Raw genomic sequence first — 13,507 nt, 5'->3', positions numbered from 1 at the left:
CAGTCGGAACGAAATGTTTATGCAACAAGAGCTCTCCTGAGTGCCTTACGCTGAGTTCTGCAGGCTGACGTATTTAAGCCGGGATCGAACCTGCTGTTGATGTCGAGGTGTCAGAATTTAAGAGTTCTGCAGCGGATCGAGCCTTGGAAAGTTAGCGCGTGATCCTCGACCTCTGAACTTAAACGGGAGGGTACTAAGCTACATCCGCGGTATTCCTTACCTGTAGGCACTTAAAGGTATTGAGCTAAAACTACATTTAGCTATATCATGTAATTACACGTTATGACGATCGCGCAGGTCCCTCTCCTAGCATTTGCTTTTTTACGGCTTCCGACAGTAGGGGTTCGAACCCGCTATCTCCCGAAGTAGCGAGAACGAATGCGGGTACAAGAGTGTTGAGGGTGATTCATTTGTCGGATGGAGGTGTTAAGCCTTGTGCAGGCTTCTTCGGTATGAGTAGGCTATGTGCCGGTACCGGGATATCTAGTTATAAAACCCGCTACAACAGATTTGTCGCGTATACTGCGATTTAAAATCCTAGTCCTTTAACGTCAGGAAGGGTAACCGGTCGTAAAACTATGGTGTATGATCTAAGAGACGGGGTGTGCAAACAGCCAGTGCTGATGATGGGGACGTTAAACCTTGTGCAGACTCCTTCGAAAATGATTGTGAGTACAAGACGTTGATGGTGATTCATCTGTCGGATGGAGGCGATAAGCTGTGTGCAGACTTCTTCGGTAGGAGTAGGCTATGTGCCGGCGCTGGGTTTTACCCTCTCCCTACTGTAGTATATTACATTCTTAGGTAGTTTTGAGGGCGTGCAAAAAAAGCCAGCATTAAGTGAGGGCTGTTGATGGGGACGTTAAACCTTGTGCAGACTCCTTCGAAAATGATTATGAGTATAAGATGTTGATGGCGATTCATCTGTCGGATGGAGGCGTTAAGCATTGTGCAGGCTTCTTCGGTAGGAGTAGGCTATGTGCCGGCACCGGGTTTTACCCTCTCCCTACGGTAGTATATTACATTCTTAGGTAGTTTCGAGGGCGTGCAAAAAGCCAGCATTAAGTAAGGGCTGTTGATGGGGGCGTTAAACCTTGTGCAGGCTCCTTCAACAGGAGTAGCCTATATGCCGGTGCCGTGCAGGCTCTTTCGATAGGAGTAGGCTATGTGCTAGTACTGGATTTTAACCTCCCCGTACAAACATAATATTTTATGTTAGGAAATTACACGAGCTAAATGCTACACAGCTATGAAAACGCTCTTTGAGTTACAAGTGGCTTATCAGCACGCAGTGTCCTCGTTCAAGGTTACTACAGCCGGAAGATGAGTGTACAATTTCAGCCAACACATGCATTCTACACTTCGCTCTAACTACGCCGATACAACTTCAAAGATAGTGTTCTATGCGGTAGAACAAAAAATGTAACCCATAACCCGTTCCTAAAGCTTAACACTGTAAATGTTTGGAGCTCCTGTTTTTAAAGCTAGATGTGGTTCCTAACGTAGCAGGGCCGGGATTAAAAATATGTTTTACAGCCGAGTGCCTCCTCCTGACGCAAGAGTTTAAATCGCAAGAATCTGTTTTACGACCGGTTGCCCTTCCTGACGCGAGATTTTAAATCACAAGAACCCGTTTTACAACTGGATGCCCTCCTAGGATTTTAAATAGCAGTATCTAGCCTCTTACATCATACACTATTGTTTTCGACCGGTTGCCCTTCCTGACGTCAAAGAACTGGGATTAAGAATCTGTTTTACAACTAGTTGCCCTTTCTAACACGAGAATCGGGGTTTTACAGCTAGATGCTCTTCTTAGATTTTAAAAAGAAGTATCTAGCCTCTTACATCATACACTATTGTTTCACGGTACGGCCGGTTGCCCTTCCTGACGCTGAAAGACCTGGATTTAGCCAGTTACCCTTCCTGATGTAACAAGACTAGGATTTATTTTTAGACTGCACTTGGTTAGAAATAGCTACACGAAATTATTATATAGAAAGAGAATTGCCGGCTCCTACGGTTTGGTTTAGTGTGCCTGCCTCTCACCCGGCATTCTCGGGTTCGATTCTCTTGGGATTAAAAATATGTTTTACAGCCGAGTGCCCCCTCCTGACGCAAGAGTTTAAATCACAAGAATCTGTTTTACGGCCGGTTGCCCTTCCTGACGCTGAAAGACCAGGATTTAGCCAGTTACCCTTCCTGACATAACAAGACTAGGATTTATTTTTTAGACTGTACTTGGCTAGAAATAGCCACACGGAATTATTATATAGAAAGAAAATTGCCGGCTCCTACGGTTTGGTTTAGTGTGCTTGCCTCTCACCCGGCAGTCTCGGGTTCGATACTCTTAGAACGAAGTTGCACTCCAAACACATCATTCAATGTTCTGATCATATGTTGTATCGATTATATTCTTAATCACTTCTTTTGTAATATAATCTTCAAGTATTCGATAAAGCTATGCCTTAACAGAGCAGGGAAAAGGAGGTTATAACAATCGCTATCTTACGCAAGCCGTTCAGAACCGTAGTCTTGTTTTCTTTTAGAACAAAGGTATTCCTTGACATGTTCTTTTTAAATTGTCCGCTACTACGATCAAGAGCGTAGCACGGTGCTCTCAGATGGCGGATATGGAATTTGCCACCACCACATGTCGAAGAATAAAGATGCTAACACGATGCTCTCTTGGCAGCTTTTCAAATTGTCTGCCACCACATTTCAACTAAAGAGTGCGGCACTGCGCTCTCTTGATTAAAGATGGCGGATGACAGCTGACGAAATTACCCCGCATGAGGGCAGCACGGTGCTCTGTTCATTAAAAGATGGCGGATGACAGCTGACGAAATTGCCCCGCATGAGGGCAGCACGGTGCTCTGTTCATTAAAAGATGGCGGATGACAGCTAACGAAATTGCCCCGCATGAGGGCAGCACGGTGCTCTGTTCATTAAAGATGGCGGATGACAGCTAACGAAATTGCCCCGCATGAGGGCAGCACGGTGCTCTGTTCATTAAAGATGGCGGATTACAGCTAACGAAATTGCCCGCATGATAGCAGCATAGTGCTCTGTTGGTTAAAGATGGCGGGTGACAGCTGTCAAAAGAGCATGTGGCGTAGTTTCCAAACAAGAGCACGTGGAATTTACCGCCACAACAAAGAGGGCAGCACTGTACTCTGTTGCTTAAAGATGGCGGATGATGGCTGTCAGAAAAAAGCGCGTGGGTTTGTTACCAAACAAGAGCATGTAGAATTTTACGCCACCACATAGAGGGTAGCACGGTGCTCAAAGATGGTTGCTGTCAAAAAGCATTTTTCAAATTATCCGCCACTACATTTCAAAGGTATGTAGCTAAAGATGGCAGCACGGTGCTCTCTTGATTAAAGATGGCGGATGATAGCTAACAGAACTTTTCAACTTGCCCGCTACTACATCTTAAGGTAGTAGCCATAAAGAGGGCAGCACGGTGTTCTGTGGATTAAAGATGGCGGATGACAGCTGACGAAATTGCCCGCATGATAGCAGCACGGTGCTCTGTTGATTAAAGATGGCGGATGACAGCTGTCAAAAAAGCACATGGCTTTGTTTCCAAACGAGAGCACGTGGAATTTGCTGCCACCACATTTCAAAGGTATCTATCTAAAGAGGGCAGCACTGTGCTCTGTTGATTAAAGATGGCGGATGACGGCTGTCAAAAAAGCGCGTGAGTTTGTTTCCAAACAAGAGCATGTAGAATTCTTCAAATTGCCGCCACCACATAGAGGGCAGCACGGTGCTCTCTTGACTAAAGATGGCTGCTGTCATGTGGAATTGCATGCCACCACATTTCAAAGGTATCTAGCTAAATAGGGCAGCACGGTGCTCTCTAGATTAAAGATGGCTGCTGACAAAAAGCATTTTTCAAATTATCCGCCACCACATTTCAAAGGTAAGTAGCTAAAGAGGGCAGCACTGTGCTCTATAGATTAAAGATGGCGGATGACAGCTGTCAAAAAAGCACGTGGATTTGTTTATCTCGCGCTAGTGAGGTTAAGTTGGTAGCACTAAGGTTTAGGCCCGTCAAGATGACAGCACTGCCGATGACAGGTGACGAATTTGCAGCTACTGCGATAAAGAGGGCAGCACAGTGCTCTGTGGTTTAAAGATGGCGGATGACAGCTGTCAAAAAAGCACGTGGCTTTGTTTATCTCGCGCTAGTTAGGTTAAGTTGGTACTACTGAGGTTTAGGCCCGTCAAGATGGCAGTACTGAGGTTAGCGATGCGTTGTTGTCTGTCAAAAAGCACGTGGCTGTCAAAAAATACGTGGCTTTGTTTATCTCGCGCTAGTTAGGTTAAGTTGGTACCACTGAGGTTTAGGCCCATCAAGATGGCAGTACTGAGGTTAGCGGTGCGTTGTTGCCGATGACAGCTGTCAAAAAGCACGTGGCTTTGTTTACAAATTCAAATTTCCCGCGGGTGGTGGAGGAGACCTCTGGGAGGCCTCTGGCTGCGGTGGCGGTGGAGGAGGCCCCTGGGAGGCCCCCCAGTGCGGTGGCGGTGGAGGTGGCCTCTGGGAGCCTGCGGTGGCGGTGGCGCCCGAACCATCCAATTATACTACTCCCTCTGGAGCTCCCCTTCATCTTGGTTTGAGGTGACTACGTTTTGTATTTTTTTTTCTTCCTTTACGTAAGACATAAATTTATCCTTATACGTGTCACCTCAGTAGTTTGGGAGTAGCCCATATTTCATCGGCCTAGTGCCCTTTAGGTTTTAAGATTTCATATCTAGGAGTGCAAGTACACGCCTCCATTCAATTTGTGTTTCGGGCCATTTACTTAACCTGTTCTTTTCCGCAAAGGCCCAATAGTTTGGGTACAAGATAACCCTGTTTCAAATTTGTAAGTTGTACCTTGATGGCGAGTGATTGTAATTTTCGGATATTGCCTTGAATAGGCTAGAAGAAACTGAGACCTGTTAGCTCTTGTTCAATTTTGTTATTATAACGAGTGCCTCTGGAAGGCTAGACATTGTATTTTGGGAGCAAGTGCTCTATGAATTTGGGGGATTTCTGCCCGTGGGTAAATTTGTGCTCCTTGTAAATTTGAGCTCGTAGCTCAGGAAATGTAAAGCTCCTCTTCCTGCCCCGAGCCACACGACGGTTGTCTTGTGATTTACACAATGACTGGGTAGTTGAAGAAAGAATTGAATTTCTGATGGCATGAAGGGTCTCAGCTGTCTTGTAGTGTCCCATGTTGAACTCTGCGACTGCCCTGAGTACACCTAGTTCAAGTTTTGTCTTGGAAATGAATACTTCCTTCGGACACTTAGACCAAACCATACTGTAAAGTGACTCGTTGGCATTCTGGGTCTTGCCAGCACAACAACGTCGCATCATTTCATCCGAAGCCAGTCGCTGATATACTGGTGCAATCTTGGTTACAACAGATGGCCTAAGTTTGCAAGTCATTCGACTGTGACTGTCAACTGGTTTCCCCTCTGCCTGCTGTCTATTAAAGAAGCACCAAGGATCGACACCTTTGGGGCAAGTTATATGCTGAGGGTTGAGATCTGTTGACATGCAATGTCTAAGGGCAGAATAAATTGCCCTCTTCATTTTAGTCACATCTGGGATGTTGTTGACTATGGCATGTCTGAAATAATGCCCAAGCTTGGTCATGGTGGTTTCCGTCAAGCTGCCCTTTTTCCGCCCACCTTGTGTTTCACCCTTTGCCTTCCAATCTCTAACAGTATTGCGAAGAGCAGTGCCAAGGCGTTTCGATACATGATTAATGCACTCTTCCTTTACTATGGTGATACCTGGTCCATATACTCGAATCTGATTTAAATGGGCATGAGTCTAAGCATCCCCATCTGACAACATGGTAGTGTAGCGGAACCCCTTGCCAAGTGATCTCCTCCACAGAATCTCTCCAATATCTCTTTCCATAGCGTTGGAGGACCCACAATAATTTTTTTCACACTCACTAGAATTGTTATGACCTTCATACCATATATCAAATTCTGAACTATGTTTCCCCAAGTCCCTTTCAGTTACCACATACTTCTGACAGTACATTGACAGCACATGGTAATCTAGCTCAATACCAGTCTGAATGTCAATAGCAAACCCTACTCCATAGTTGGATGTGTGACCACATTTATGCCAACTGGCATCATATGATACGCAAATATCTAATATTTCATTGTCATTAGCTCCATGAGCACTGCGTACAACTTGTGCAGCAATATCAAGTACTTCTTTCCTCATTAATTTGCCCTCATCAATCAAAAGTTTCAGATGGGCTGAAAAAGGCCTAGGTCCTAAAGTGTTCATGCCACCAACAGAGAATTTTTCCAACCCTCGTTGACCCTTACCTAGAGTGCTAAATGTCTCAACCATAGCATTGTTCACATGGAAAGCAGGCCTCTGTGAATTATTATTTTTCACTCTTGGAGAATTATATACGTTTGCAGAAACATAATCACAAGTTCTGCATTTAACAATAATTTTAGAGGAAAAACCATGGCTCTCTCTAAACTGAATGAAAATTGATTTGGTTCGACACTCACCACATAGCAGTTCTTTCAGAAGTTCACTCCACACATCACTATGTACTAAGGTGTAATTTACAGTTGCAAAATTAGAACATTTAGAGGTAGGGTAAGAATCAGAAAATGAGTCGATTTTTCTTTCTGAAACAGTAATAACTGGAGGTGGTAAGGTACTAGAATCAGAAACCTCCTCACTAGGCCTAAATGGAGCTGTACCTGGCTTTACCTCCTGACATTTCCTTGGAGAATATCTCAATTTTGCACCCAGACTTCTACTGGAAGGGCGTTTCTTTCCTGACCTATAAGAAGTCCTGGGCCATTTATTCATCATAACACAGGATGTTTGCCTAACCTAACAATGTATATAATTACAAATATACTGGAAACAAAGCACTATCCCGTTAAATACACTGAATTTAAAATATTCACACTATATATACACAGTAAAATGAACTTAGGGTACTGCTTTTCACTGGATAAATAATTATATCACTCAGGAATAAGATTTCTCGTGCAAAATGTATACAAATTAAAACAGGAACATGCTTCCACAACGCGACTAATATAAATATTAAGTAAAAAATGTAAACAAAGATAGAAGAGAAAATATGAAACCTTGAAAATGCACTTGTGTGGCTAAAATAAATCTACTCTTGTTTTGCAACACATTTTTAGTTCCTTTTGTTGGACTAGTAAATTATTTATCTTATTTTATTAATTATTTTGACTATGAAGTAAACAAATGAAAGGAGTCTGCGTAGCTGAGTGTCTGTCGTCCTCGGAGGGAAATGTTTCGCGCAATATTTAAAACTCCGAACAAACAACTCAACAACAACGAAGACTGTGGCGTCTCAGTAGAAAGAGGGCGTGGACCGGACATTAAATCCCACGCGCTCTCCCTTTAAATAGCCGCTGGGGGGTTTAAAAATGCCACTGGAAGGAAATTTATAACATTTTCTTATAGAGGGAAGATGGAGCTATTTTTTAAACACAAAACTCAAAAAGTGATTTTTCGACCCAAATTCTACAAATTTCAGCCATAACCCCCTTAAAGCCCAAGGTGTCAAGGTTCTGAATCTTGGATTTTTTCACAATCTTGTTTTATGTTTGCTAGTTTTACCTGTAATAATTGTTAAATTTTGAGTTCTGAAAATATAACCTTCAGTTTAAGTTCTAAATTCAAATCTTGACACTGTAGTTAGACCCATTCACCCCAGCACCTTCTTTAACCTCTTTCTACTCCACGGGTATCCCCGTATCAATAATAATAATAATAATAATAATAATAATAATAAATCGAAACCTCCTCTGTTGCTGTGGTTGTTGTCATTTAAACGCGGCAGTCGCACCTCAAAAACCTCGCCGAGAATCTCGGAAATGACATCGTCGGGTGCATGGGTGACTTTTTGTGCGAACAAAATTAATTTAAACCGCAAGACGAGTACAACGATCTAACTGAAATATATGAAAATGCTGTCAAGATTTACACACGTACAGGACGCTTAAGAAAGTATTCACGTCTGTCGTAGCAACTGATATCAAGATTACAACCCTAGGTCTTGCCGTTTGATGCGACTGACCATTGTAATCACAGGCCCTTCCGTTTTACTTGTAATATTAGCTACTAAACTCCTCTTGTACCTCTTCCAGTTGATGTTCCATAAACAGGAAATCAGGTCTCCAACTTCTCGTGGAACATCGACTTGGTCGCCCTCGTACCTGAACAAAGACGCTGCTGGTTTAGGGTACCAATATTGTTGTGAGTCGCACTCTAGAACTCATTAACAAGGCTACAAAATTGTAAATTTGGGAAAGAATGTCGATATTGTATAATTTTCTATCTCCTTTTCAGCTCACTGGAGGCCCAGACAGTCATGGAACCAAACATAAAGTTAAACTAATTGTTACCTTATTATTGAATAAATGTAAGATTTGTGGTCACAAAATGCAAGAGATTTGTTAAAATCTGGTATTTATTCATAGTTTTTTGTTACAGGCTCGCACAGATAGTTTTTTGCGTGATAAATCTCCGCTCGGTTATCGGAATATGACGTCGAAGGTTGGAGAGGTCATCCAGTCGGCCAACGAGCTGGCTGTATTCAGCATGCGGGGCTTTCTTAACACTCAAGTCAATGAAATAAATAGCAAGCCACAGCTAAAGATACCACTATCAGAACTCGTAAGGATGTCGCTTCTCTTGGTGAGTGTTTGCTTATTTCTCTGTAGCTGATAACAAGGGGTCAAGGGTGAGTTGTTGTCAGGCTTGGAGTGGACATTTTATAATAATAATAATAATAATAATTGTTACCGTGTTTTAGTGGTAGGTAGAGGAGAAAGAAGGTGCGGGCGTGAACGGGTCTCAAGCTACGGAAGAGAAACTAAGTTAAAATTTAACCAGGTTATATTTTCTTTTCAAGATTAACAAATAGAACAGGTACTTAGTAGCCGAACCACAATTTGTAAGTACAATTTACACAGTTACCCCCTTTGGGGCTTCTAGAGTCCAATACATAATTCTTGAGCAATGAGCCCAACTTTACCATGTACACCATTCAACAAAGGGGCCGAAAACCCCCAATCATGCTAGAAACACCAGCTTTCAATTACACCGAAAAAGCCTCCTTGAGGCAGAAACCACAATTTTCAAAGGGGTTACTTGCCCTAAAATAAAAGCCTATCATAGGCCACTCCTAACTCGACCTTTAAGCTGTCCTCCAAAGGCATATACACAGGGGTAAAATACCCAAACTACTGAGGTCTATTAACTGAAAAGAAGGTTGATTACATGACCTCTAAAATAACAATTTGAGAGGAGGCGAACTGCACTCCTAATGCATTTGCTTTAAAACCTAATCTGGCTCTGGGCCACTAATGCAAGGGCTAATCCCATACTACAGAGGTGACTTAGAGAATACCAATTTACATTACATTAACGAAGAATAGGTAGAGAAAATAAGTTCACCTCAAAACAATATGAGTGGGAACTCGAGAGGGTTAGCACTCTCTATCCCAATATGTAGCTTAAAAGAGAATAGATGAAAAGAATAGTTACATTTTAGGAAAATGTTACATGGTTGAACGCTTCGAACCCGCCCCGAGAGTTTAACTGCCGACCTAGCGAGAAAAGAAGATATTAAGAGGCCATTACCTGGTGTTGAACAGCCGGAGAAGAAAGAGGCGCTACCCGCCCCCTGCTATGTACCTTACTCACTGAAAGATGGAACAGAAGTGGCCCGGAGACCCAAAAATCAGCAGTTTATATCCTCTCGCGGAAGGTTCCAGGCGTTAGGGGAATGAAAACACCCTCCCACAAACATTTTATTGGGTCGGATACCGCAACATATTCAAGAAGGGGGAAGATACATCCTATTGGTCAGAAATTAATAAAGGAAATTCATGATTGGTTAAGTACAAAACAAGGGGAAAGAGAGGGGTATACAGCCAACTCAAACAAAAACAGAAAGAAATTTAACAAGAACCAAACTTTTGAAATAAAAATTTCTCCAAAAATAGTTCTTTCACTCCGCACTAGGGTGCACTATTGTTGCTCTTCAGTAGAGTCCTCTAGGAGAGAAAGTTCATACTTCTTACTACAAGCAAGACAAAAGTACGTCGAAAATGACACAGTTCAAAAACTCAAAATTTTTCACGTAGTGACATCTTCTGAGAAACTAGAAAATCATTACTGCCAATAAAGTTCAGACTTCCTCCAGCAGAGGAGTTTTAACTGGCGCACATTTTAAATTAGCGGCGTGGAGGTGTACCGCCCGGTACAGACCTCCCCCCCCAAAAGTTCCTCCAAGGGGTAACACAGAAGAACATAAACTTTGTTTGAAAATAAAGTCCAAGTTTTGATGTTGATATTGAGATAAATTGCCGAAGTAGTTATGAAATTTCTTAATTGGGTTTGATTCAGTTTCAAAATTTTGTAGTTGCTGGTGAAGTAAAGTCTTTATATTTGTAGAAGTTGGATTCTGAAGATAACTTTTAATATTTGAAAGTGAGGAAATTTTTCAAAGTCCACCAACTATTGCTGTTGGATTCCCAAGTGTAGTCATTGCTTATAGAGACTGTCCATGTAGTTGATGTTGATTAAGTTGGATGGCCAGACCGGCCGTTGCAGCTTGCGTCCAAAAGGAGGCCGCTCGGACCCCTCAAGTACCCTGAGATACCGCTCGCCCGCACTATGAGGGGAGCAGTGGTGTTGAAGCACGCCGCGCCCGCGGTGAACATATACAGGCTGCGGGCAAGTAGCAGGTCGTGCGCCGCACATCAGCCTTGGCCGGGAGGAGAGCTCCGGCTCGCCGTGCACATGTCGTCCTCGCTGGGGAAGAGGGGGCTCGTCCTCTGCCCCAAGTCGCTGCACGGCGCCGCGCGGCTGCGGGGGCACTGAAACATTAAAGCTAGGCGGCAGAATTGTGTTGGACAATCATCTTCTTTGAGGGTACAAGCTTGTGGAGAGGTTGAGGGGCCAGCGGCGTGCAGATATCCATGGCATGAGTTAAGCCACTGAGTAAAGTGGAGCAGGAGACGGGAGCGTGGTAATGGCCGTGGCAAAGACAGGATGGCAGTTTAACGGGTCGGGGCAGGTTTCACAAAAATGTTTACATATGAAACAAAATATTATAGAAGGGGCAGAATGCCTTAAAAGTGAAACTCAATAAAAAAAATATAACCTTCATATTATGAAGCAAGTTAACACAGGAATTACACCGGTTTCACCTGGGACAGGTGAACCCTAAATATCCTTTCGGTGGCTGGATTGCTTACTAACAACGTAACCGGCGTAAGGAAATCGAGAATGACACACGGCCCATGAAATCTGGGGGCAAGCTTGCCCGCGGGAACAAAGTTCTTGACCATTACTTGGTCACCTACCTTCAAAGGGGTGGGTCTCCGTCCAAGATCATACCTTTCCCTAACCTTTTCATGAGATACCTTAAGATTGGCTTTAGCCTTCTTCCAAAGATCTTTAATGTTATCCGGATCTATTGTCTCGGGTAGAATGTCACTCAGAGACCAGAGGTTAGAGAGCGGCGTGTTGGCAACAAACTTGAACATCAAAGAAGCTGGAGTAAATTTGTGTGATTCATGAACCGCCGAATTAAAAGAAAAAGCTAACCAATGCAGGGACGTGTCCCACCTGGAATGATCTTCATGATGATAAGCCATAAGCGCGGACCTGAGATTACGGTTAACCCGTTCAGCCAGAGATGGTTGAGGGTAATAAGCAGAAGTGGTTACATGAGAGATGGACAAGTCAAAACAGAATTTACGAAAAAGATTTGATGTGAACGCCTTAGCATTATCAGATACAATATATTGGGACGGACCAAAAGAAGCAAAAATAGAATTTAGGCAAGTAATGGTGGACTGAGCGGTAGCCAGCTTAGTCGGAAATAACCAGGAAAATCTTGTAAAACCATCTACGCATACAAAGATGAACTTGTTGGCATTCCCCTTTGACTGGGGGAAGGGTCCTACATAATCAATATACAGGCGTTCCATGGGGCGCGACGCTTGATGAGAAGACAAAAGGCCTACCTTAGTGGACATGGTGGGTTTACTGAGCAAACAAGATTTACAAGCTTTTACAAGTTCACGAATTTCACCGTCCATGCCTTTCCAGATGAACATTTCACGAATCTTTTCACGGGTTTTAAAGATTCCAAGATGCCCCCCCAATGGGGTCTCATGATAGTATTTGAAGATCATAGGCACGAGAACAGCTGGAACGACAACCTTCATCATCTTGTCCTGCCTCGAAGGGCAACATAAAACACCATTCCTCAGAACATAAGGGACGACATGTTCCCCAGAAGAAAGGGTTTCCATTATCGGAGCCAGCGTTGGATCTTCACGTTGGTATTTCTCGATATCCCTAAAGAGCATGGGAGCATCTGTTAAGATGGCATTAACATCAGATAGCATGGACTCGGGAGGTGATGAACTATCGACCGGTTCATGGGTCTCGACGTCGTTAGAAAACATACGGCTGAGTCCATCAGCAACAACATTTTCGGTACCACGGATATGCCGGACATTGAATTGGAAGGCTGAAATACGGATGGCCCAACGGGCTATACGACCAGTACGACGCGGCCTACCTAAGACCCAGCTTAAGGCTTGATTATCTGTCTCCAGGTCGAATTTAACATGTTCCAGATAGAGACGGAACTTCTCTAAGGCGAATAAGACTGCCAAACCTTCGAGCTCATAGATGGAGTACTTCTGTTCTTGAGCCGACAATGTCCTAGATGCATAGGCGATGGGTCGCCTCCCTAGTTCAGTCTCTTGAAGAAGGACTGCCGCTACCGCCGACGACGACGCGTCGGTTTGGACGATGAATTTCTTCGAGAAATCTGGCATAGCAAGTACAGGGGCATTACAGAGAGCTAATTTAAGATCTTCGAAAGCGGCTTGTTGAGAAGGTCCCCACTCGAATTTGATGCCTTTCCTACGGAGGAGGTTTAAGGGCGCCGCTCTATTAGCAAAGTTAGGAATGAACTTCCTGAAGAAATTCACCATACCAATGAACCTGGCGATACCTTTGATGTCCTTGGGAGGTTTAAAATCACGGATGGCCTGTGTTCTAGAATGATCAACTGCTACACCATCAGGTGATACAATATGCCCTAGGAATGACATAGAGGGCTTAGCAAAGGCAACCTTGGACAACTTGACAGTTAACCCAGCCTTACGAAGGCGATCGAGAACTTCTCGCAGATGATCTAGATGTTCTTCAAAAGTCTCTGAAAATACGACGACATCATCCAAGTAGTGATATAAATACTCAAATTTGATGTCGGAGAAGACCCTATCTAACAGCCTAGTGAGTACAGCTGCCCCCGTGGGGAGCCCGAAAGGCACGCGGTTGTATTCGTATAAATTCCAGTCCGTGGCAAACGCTGTAAGATGTTTAGACTCTTCAGCAAGGGGAATTTGATTATAGGCCTGATTCAAGTCCAAGATAGTAAAG

General features: G+C 43.6%; 1 protein-coding gene across 1 annotated transcript in view; it reads left to right on the top strand.

Annotated features, from left to right (window-relative positions):
• Nucleotides 1–8,575: 8,575 nt before the first annotated feature.
• LOC136885887 (hemolymph lipopolysaccharide-binding protein-like) overlaps nt 8,576–13,507 on the top strand; it is a 98,963-nt gene continuing 94,031 nt past the window's right edge. Inside the window, exon 1 of the mRNA XM_068230631.1 lies at nt 8,576–8,728. Within this exon, the coding sequence (XP_068086732.1) occupies nt 8,576–8,728 (153 nt within the window). The remainder of the gene's footprint in view (nt 8,729–13,507) is intronic.

The sequence above is a fragment of the Anabrus simplex genome, chromosome X (genome assembly GCF_040414725.1).
Source record: "Anabrus simplex isolate iqAnaSimp1 chromosome X, ASM4041472v1, whole genome shotgun sequence".
NCBI lineage: Eukaryota > Metazoa > Arthropoda > Insecta > Orthoptera > Tettigoniidae > Anabrus > Anabrus simplex.
The sequence above is the reverse complement of the archived record's forward strand: the minus strand, read 5'-3'. Positions and strand labels throughout refer to the sequence as shown.